We start from the raw sequence: 8319 nt of genomic DNA, 5'->3' as shown, positions 1-8319 counted from the left end.
CGGGGAGGGTCGCTCCTGTCCCACGGCCCGGGGCACGGCACCAGGGACGCCGGGGGCAGGGCACACGTCCCCCTCCGCCCGGGGCAGCGCTGCGGGGCTGGGGAGGGCTGTGGCGGCAGGGGCTGCGGGGGGCGAGGACGGACGGCCCCGGCACGGCCCCGCCGGCGGGAAGGCGGACCCGGGGATGCTCCCGGGCGCTTCCCAGCCCCTCCCCTTCTCTGCCCCCTCCCGTGTCTCAGCACCGGGCCGGGTCCGATGGCTCCCGCAAGGCCACCGCTGCTCCCCGCACAGCCGCCGGGTCCGCAGGCGCCGGTACCGGCCGAGGGGCGGGCGAGTCCCGGACCCTCCCGCCGTCCCCGGCTGCATGCACGACCCGGCTTCCGCGGCTGTCCCTCGGGGTTGGCGCAGCAGCCCCCTGCCCCTGCCCTTGCTCCCGTCTCTGCCCCAGTCCCTGTCCCCGTCCCTGTCCCTGCCGGGCCGGGGGCCGCGGGGCGCCTCTGGCCGCGGCCGCCCGTGTCTGCAGCGCGGCGGGGTGGGCAGCACCGCGGAAGAACGTCGCCTCGCTCCATAGAAAATAATTTATTGAAATCACAGCTATACATGGGCGGGCGCCCGCGGGCAGCGCGGCCCCAGACCCGGCCCCGGCCCGGCGCGGCGCCGCTGGCGGATGGGGCCCGCGGGGGCCAGGCGGCCGCGTTCCCCGCGGCACGGACAGACGGACACGCTGCCGTATGTACAGAGTTTACACGGAATAAATAAGGGACATGTACAGAGGAGTGCGGGCGGACGCCCGGGCCGCGCCCCCGCCGCGGCGGGGACCCCCCGCTGCCGGCGTCCCGCCCGCCCCAGGGTCCGGGCGCCCCGGGGGCGCTCAGGGCCGGGCGCCCTGCTCGATCTGCTGGTGCTGGCTGCGCACGGCGAAGCGGTTGACGTGCACCGGGATGGGCACCACGATCTTGGGGTTGCGGACGGGCTCGCCCGAGCGGTTGCTGACGTTGCCCGCCTTGATGCGTTTCCACTTGGCGCGGCGGTTCTGGAACCAGATCTTCACCTGCACCTCGCTCAGCTTCAGGGCGTGCGCGATCTGCGAGCGCTCCGTCAGGCTCAGGTACTTCTTGCAGTGGAACTCTTTCTCCAGCTCCAGCAGCTGCTCGCTGGTGAAGGCCGTGCGCCGCCGGCGGCTCTTGCCGGCCCCGGAGCCCGGCGGGGGCTGCTCGGCCGCGGGGCCGCCCTTGCCCTTGCCCTTGTTGCCCAGCGCGGCGGCGGCCGCCCCGTCCAGGAAGGGCTCCTCCTCGCTGTCGCCCGCCGAGCTCTCCTCCTCCCGCTCGCTGCACGGCGTCGCCGCCGACTTCACCTCCAGCTTCTCCTCGTCCGAGCTGTACGCCTTCCCGTCTGCGGGGCACACAGCGTCAGCGCCCGACGGCGGGGCCCCCCGCCGCCCCCCGCCCCGCCCGAGCGTCCCCCGCGCCCGCCGAGCCCCCGCCGCCCCCGCGGCTCCCCCTGCGGCGGCTGGGCCTCGCCACCGCCGCGTCCCCGCAGTCCCGGGGCCGCCCGCGCCGCCCCCGGCGGGAGCAGCAGCTCTCCCGGCCCCGCTGCGGTCCCCGCCGGTGCTGCGGTCCCGGACCCCATCGCTGGGGTCTGCTCCGCACTGCCCGCAGCCTGGACGGCTCGGTGGGGCTGCACCCACAAACCCGGCGCATGCACAGGCACGCCGGGCTACGAGCCACCACCCCCATCCCACAAGCCAGCATGACCACCTCGTTCCAGCAGAGCACGCTGCCACCCTGCCAGGGCTGCTCCGGACCCCCGCATCCGGAAAGAAAGTCTGTACCTTGCTCCCCAGCTCAGCCCTCCCTCTCTCCCATCCCACTGCATCAGACCATCGATGTTGTTCACCCCGAAAGAAGCCGGCCAAGAGGACCTGAAGGACAGTCCTGGAAACAGCAGCCTGAGCCGGTTCCAGCTCAGCAAACCTCTATGCTGAGTTTTACAGGACATGGGGTGTCCTGCTGCCAGCTCTCCCTCCCTGACCCCACGATGCCCTACAGCAGAGCTGTGCATCCAGGGAACAAGGTGCTTTGGCAGCTGATGCTCAAGGCTTAGCTCCCCCCACCAGTCCATGCAGAGGGGCAGGCTAGAGGCTGCCAACATCACTCACAGACAGGACCTCATCCCAGGCCGCCCAGGAGACAGCACTCGGACCACCGCAGACACCTCTGTTACGTTGTCTGCAAGGATATTGATAGGGTATAGGGGTATGAATCTTCTTCTTGCCAGCTTCTTGTGTTCCAAACTGCTGCCTGAATGATTAAACAGCCGTGGAGCAAGGGAGGACATGGATGGGAGGCAGTGGGGAGGAAAGGCCTGGAAGCCAGTCAGTTCCTTGGTAGAAGGACTCAAAGGTCTCACAGGAGAGTGAGCAAGAAGATGCTGCCAGCCATAGCCAGGAGTCATGGAGGGAGAGGACCCACAGCTGTGCACAAGCTTTTCTGACATGCTGAGACTAGAAGAGACCAGCAAACTCTCCAAGTCTGACCCAACAGCAGGGATCACTGCTGGAAGGAGCTAGTCCAGAAGCACTGCCACTCTCAATGTAATCCTACATGCAGAAGAAGCAGCAGCAGCTCTCCAAGCTTCTAAGCAGTGTCCAGGTACTGGCACATGCACCCTGGGCCACTGGATCTCCGTCCAGCTCACCTCACCTCAGTGGGAAAGGCAGAACAGCCCTCAGATGCCCAAAGGTGCAGGGTTGCAAATACAGAAGCAGCAACTGCAAGAAACTGCTTGAGCCCAGGAGACGTTCCCAGGAGCCTGGCTGCTGTGGAGCTCCCACATCCCTTGCCGGTCCTGCAGCAAGTCTGTGGCTTCCTGAGAGTGGTTCTGTGTACCACCTCTGTCCGTCGGAGCACAAAGCCTGACAAGACAAGAGAGCTCTTACGAGGATGTCTGTGTCTTCACCAAGAGCGCTCACAGGTCCTGCCCTTCCCCAGGGATGGGGGACGCCATCCCAGCAGCCACACCATCAAACAGTGCAGATCTGGCAGTTTGCTCTTGTAGGCCCAGACTGTGCCCCGAGAGACTGGAAGAAGGCCGCACTACCAACTGCAACATGTCATTTGTAAAACAGGTACGATCTCTGGATTCACTCTTCTTAACCAGACCCCAGATTTTAAACGTTCTCTACCAGACTAATGTCTCACATTTGTGTCTTATAGAAGGGCTGTGTTTGCAGTACAAAACTCAGAAGCAGCAAGGGAGTTTAGACTCTATCATCATCTATATGATATGATGATAGAGTCTAAACCAGAGGTTTTCACAAGGAAAATTGGTATATTGGTCTGTTAGTTACCTAATATGTCCCCATCGAGGAAGTACTGGAGCCAGGGGAACCCACCCATTTGGTGGGAGAGATACTGAGACTTTCAGAGGCCTTTGAACAGGAATTGAAGCTGTCATGAAGCAAAGTATTGTGACTTTGAAAAATCAACAAGAAGGCAGTAGATGAAGAACAAGATTGACCCATTGCTTTGCTCTTCACGAAGTCACAGCTGTTCCTTGATCTTATTATGGACATGGTGAGGAGAGCTCGGTGTCACAGGTGACAAAGTTATTCAAGCAGGATCAGAGGGACCTGGGTCAAGAATAGGTGTCATAACAGCCAGAAGAGCTCCGTGTCGTGAGCACACAAGAGCTCTTTGTTACGTTCATAAGGAATAACACAAAGCTTCACCCTGTCCCTGACTGAATGTGCAGTTACTACATCAACCCAAGAGACAGTCTCAGACCACCGCCTGGGTCTCGGTGGAGACTTCTACAGAACAAGCGTGCTCTCAGGAGAGGTGTGGAGAGCTGGGGGTGTTGAGTGCATTTGTGCTGGGGGCCATACTCTTTTTTGCAGCTGTAGTAACAAACCAAACACCAAGCTTTGCTGCTTCTTACCACCAGTTTCCCCACATGCCTCTCCGCCCTCATCTGTGACAATGTCTGGAAGCAAGTTTGAAACACATTAGATGCAGAAAGAGGCCCTAAAATAGAGCATTGACTCCTTTGGCTGATCCAGCAAGCAACTGATCTTGTCTCCATAGACACCTGCGTGATGGAGATACGAATGGAGCCCAGGGACAGAAATAGTCACTTTAGGCTATAATTCACTTGATGTCAGCAAAACAGACAAAAGGAGGCACCACTTCTTCGCATGGAGATCTGTGGAACGCCTTGCCCCAGGATGTGCCTGATGCCAGGTGTATCTCTCCTTTGTAGTGGACTCCAGGGGAGACTAGATAAGGTCACAGAAGAGGAATTGGCCAAAGGCTACTAAATATACAGAAACAACCCCCGGCTCAGGAAGCCCCTGCAGTGCAGGTGGTTAGATGCTAGGGAAGTGTAATTTTAGAAAGTATCGTACAGGTTGTACTCTTCCTCTTCCCTGGGCAACTGTTTTTGGACAGGGCCACCGATGGGATGCTAGTGCAAACATCATTGTAGATAGTTTATGATGCCTCCTTTTGACACGAATCATCTTCCTCTTCCTTAATTGCAGAAAAAGCCCACAGCAACCATCCTGGCTTTCACCTAGTTGGTAAAACAAACCCTACTGTCCATCTGCAAGGGTCTTGTTTCTCCTGACTGTACCAGCCATTAGGTAAAGGAGAAGGTGGTGCCATTTGACCTGACAAATCCTCTTGGACCTGGGCAGAGCAGCCCACAGAGTGAGGTCCACATGGGCACATGCTTGTGTGGAAGAACAAGCATCCTTCACGGCTCCAGAGCAAGCACAGTGCTGAGAGACAGTTAATAGGCAGCAGTGAATGAACAACGGTAGCAAGACATATTTCCTTCCATCATCTGAGCCAGTCACAACAGGGCAAGTCTTAGGATATGATTTCTTGGTATCAGAAATGGCTACTGTTCACCTGGGTCCCTCAGGAAGACAGAACATGTTGGGCTTAGCTATGGAGGAGCCAGGGAGGGAGATCACGCACAATGCAGTTCATTTCCCTGTAGACTGGGAAGATGCGGTCATACGGATAGCTGGTTTTGGCCAGGGCAGTTCTGTCCCCGAGGAGAGTTTCACAACAGAAGTGACATCGCACCGGGCTTTTGACTCAGCACAGAGGCCTGGGAGCACAAGAGGAGCACCAAAGCCCCAGGAACCCACAACAGCAGCAGGGAGGCAAAATGCTCTCGTTCTCCTGCTGAGGAATGAGGTTCGAGGGGTACCCGAGTGAGGGAAACAGTCTTCTGAGGGAAGAACAAGGCAGGGCAAGGAACAGACCCGGGCTTACCCAGGAGAGGCTAAAGAGAGGATGGAGAACAAGCAGACAAGCACTGCAAGAAGCAGCAGAGACTTCTCAGCACGCACCCATGCCAGGAAGCCTGTGAGACAAAGGTGGATCTCAGGGGTGAACAGCGGAGACAGCTCTCGGGACAGGACACATCCGAGAAAGCCAGCAGTTGGTTTGTCTCAGTCTCACTGCAGAAGGGACACCCGGAGCCCTGTGCTGCAGGAGCTGAGGTAGAAGAGAGCAAGAGCTGGAGCTGGCTGAGAAATACAGAGCAACAAGTCACCGGTGCTGATGCCGGCACACCCGGGGGACCGGCGGCGGAGGCTCACAAAGGCGAGGGCCCCGCGGCCCCGCCACGGCAGCGGCAGCCGCCCCCGGCCAGCGCCGAGCGGGGTCCCGGGAGCAGAGCCGCCGCCTGCCCGCGCCGTCGGGCAGAGCCGGTGCCGCGGACCGAGAAGAAGGGGAGCGGGGCTCCGGGGGCGCGGGGAGCGGGGCGGCCGCCTGAGCACGGGAGCTGCCCGGCGCTGAGCGGGCTCGGAGCGCCGGTAGCCGCAGCAGGACCATGCCGGGAGAGCGGCGGAGCCCGGCCCGGGGCGAGGGAGTGCGCCCCTAGCCCCGCGGCACCGTGCCGGGGACAAGGCGCAGCCCCGCGCCGCAGCCGCACCGACCGGGACCGGGACGGGCGGGGAGGGCTCCCGGCGACCCGGCACGGCGCTGCCTCCCCCCGCCCGCCCCGGGCCGGGTGCCAGGACCTCGGAGAGCTCCGCCGACCGCGGCCCCGGGGCCCCGCGCCGCTCCGGTCCCGCCGCCGGCCGCTCTCCCGCCCCGACCGGCCGCTCTCCCGCCCCGCAGCCCGGGCGCGGCGAGAGGAGTTTGTCTCCCACCCGCGAAAGTTGCGGGCGCTGCGGAGCCGTCACGGAACGGAGGGGAACCGGCCCGGTCCTCCCGGCTCGGCCCGACGGGACAGACCGGGAGCGCAGCCGCGGGCAGGTCCCGCCGCCACGACCCACGGCGGCCCCGCCGTCCTGCCCGCCGCCCCCCGGTCCCCAGCGCCGCCGGCTCCTGCCCGGGCGATCTCGGGGGCCCGCGGTGCCGCCCGCCCGCCCGCAGCCGCCGCGGGGGCGGCAGGGGGAGCCCGGACAGAGGACGGACGGACGGCGCTGCCCGCGGCGGGGCCCCTCGGGGCTGCGGGAGCCCTGGGCGAGGCGGGCCGGCGGAGGGCCGCTCTCCGCCGGGCCGGGCTGGCCCGCGCCGCTCTTACCTGCCAGGCCGGGGAAGGGGTCCGGGAAGTGCAGCGGCGGCTCGGGCGGCCCCTTGTCGCGCCCCGCGGGCAGCTCCTCCGCCTCCAGGCCCTCGTTGCCCCGCCGGCAGCCGGCGTCGGGGTTGGCGCGGGGCGGGGGCAGCTCCTGCGGCGGGTAGAAGCCGTCGGGGGGCTCGGAGAAGCTGGGCAGGGCCGTGGTGAGCGCCACCATGGAGGGCACGGCCTGGCCCAGGCTGGCGCAGAAGGTGTTGGTGAGGCGGCCGGCGAAGGAGGCCAGCGGCGCCAGCGGCGGCAGCCCCGACTGCAGGGGTGCGTGGGACAGCGCCTGCGGCAGCACCAGCGGCCGGTACGGCATGAACATGGGGTACCCAGTGTAGAGCAGGTGCCCGGAGCGCGGCGGCGGCGTCCCGATGAGCGAGTCGATGGAGAAGGCGGTCCCCTGGCCGCTGGGTCTCTGCATGGCGAGCGGGCGCCGCCGGCTCAGCCGGCACCAACTTTCCGGCGAACTCGGGCCGTCGCCAACTCGCCGCGCCGCCGCCGCGGCCCCGGCCCCGGCCCCGGCCCCCGGCCCGCGCCCGCCGCCTCCCGAGGGCTCCGGCGCCCGGCGAGATCTGCCGCCCGCCCGCCCGCTCGCTGGCTCGGCGCGGCGGAGTGGAGGCGCGCTCGGAGCCGCCCGCCCGCCCCGCCGCGGGGGGGCCGGGCCGGGCCGCGGAGGGGAGGGGAGGGGAGGCGGGCGGGGGTGTCGCCCTCTGCTCTCATCCATCTTCCGCACATCACGGTCGAGTTCCTCCTTCAGCGCCCGCTCCGGCGGGGCAAGGCTCCCCGCTCCCCCGGCGCGGCCGGCCCCTGGGAAGGCGCCTCCCCCTCCCGCCTCATCAGCTGTTATTAATGGTGATTGATGATTAGCAATTACGGGGCCAGTACAAGGGCGCTTTTGTGGGGACAGGACGGGGCCGCGCCGCTCGGCACATCCTTCCTCGGGCCGCTCCCGGGCCCGGCACAACGGACGGGCCGAGCGGGGCCCGCCCTGCCCTGGTCCCGCCGCCGGTCCAGCCGACTCTCCTGACGGCCGAGCCCGGCGCGGAGCGGCCCGGGGACGTGGGGGCCGGGTGGGATAGAGCGCCCCGACGGACCGGCCCTTGCCGGGCGACCGGCCGCTCCGGGGCCACCGTGCTGTGCCGGACCGGCCGCCTCCGTCCCGGGCGCGGGGGGGCCGCTGGGGACGGTCCGGCCTGTCCCTTTCCCGACCCCGGAGCCTCGGAGGCGGGCTCGGAGCGGGGTCTCGGAGGGGCGAGGGCGCCGCGGGGCCGGGGGAGGCCGCAGGGCCGCCCAAAGACGCGCTCGGGCAGAGCGGGAACGGGGGGGCTGGAGCCCGAGCGCGGAACGAGGGTGCCCCGGACCCCTCGCTGCTCCCCCGCGGCCCCGGCGCCGTGCATCGCGGGGAGCTCCTGGTGTCCGGCTCCGTCGGGGCAGGCGCTGGCGCTGCGGGGCGCCGAGGAGCGCCTGCCCGGGCGGCTGCAGCCCGCCCGGACCTGCCCGGCAGGGTGCCCCTAGCCCGGCCGTGGCTCGGTAGCCCGGCCGTGGCTCGGTAGCCCGCCCGCGCTGCAGCCGTACGAAGCCCCTGGGCACCGCCCCTCCCGCCCGCACACTCGTGTGTCAGACAGGTACCCGGGACCGGCTGCTCATGGGCCCTTCTGCACATCACTCCATCTACAGAGCAGGTGAGACCAGTGCGAGCCGTATGCTCCTGAGCTGCGGCAGGAGCTCCACAGC

At 66.1% G+C, this 8319-nt stretch overlaps 1 protein-coding gene across 3 annotated transcripts; it reads right to left on the bottom strand.

Annotated features, from left to right (window-relative positions):
* Positions 1 to 609: 609 nt before the first annotated feature.
* Positions 610 to 7309, bottom strand: GBX1 (gastrulation brain homeobox 1). 3 transcript variants are annotated; one of them, XR_010069650.1, is made up of 4 exons: positions 3350 to 6243; positions 2703 to 2914; positions 2159 to 2228; positions 1260 to 1392 (listed from the first exon to the last, which is right to left on the bottom strand). XR_010069650.1 is itself a non-coding variant. In XM_063323836.1 (2 exons), the coding sequence occupies exons 1-2, from the start codon at positions 7307 to 7309 to the stop codon at positions 872 to 874; spliced, it is 1284 nt and encodes a 427-aa protein (XP_063179906.1). In that variant the 3' UTR covers positions 610 to 871. The 3 variants fall into 3 exon arrangements, 1 of the variants encoding a protein (XP_063179906.1); XR_010069649.1 differs by having other exon boundaries at positions 2703 to 6243; XM_063323836.1 differs by lacking the exons at positions 2159 to 2228; positions 2703 to 2914; positions 3350 to 6243 and adding an exon at positions 6547 to 7309 and having other exon boundaries at positions 610 to 1392.
* Positions 7310 to 8319: the final 1010 nt, after the last annotated feature.

The sequence above is a fragment of the Chroicocephalus ridibundus genome, chromosome 2 (assembly GCF_963924245.1).
Source record: "Chroicocephalus ridibundus chromosome 2, bChrRid1.1, whole genome shotgun sequence".
NCBI lineage: Eukaryota > Metazoa > Chordata > Aves > Charadriiformes > Laridae > Chroicocephalus > Chroicocephalus ridibundus.
This window is presented reverse-complemented; position numbering and strand designations above follow the sequence as displayed.

What these genes read in the sequence shown, in the direction of transcription:
- GBX1 (XM_063323836.1), bottom strand. Translation starts at nt 7,309, where the DNA reads ATGGATGAGAGCAGAGGGCGACACCCCCGCCCGCCTCCCCTCCCCTCC. An exon ending in CCCCTTCCCCGGCCTGGCAG is followed by an intron (nt 1,393 to 6,546) that starts GTAAGAGCGGCG and finishes TGTGCCCCGCAG; the next exon opens with ACGGGAAGGCGTACAGCTCG.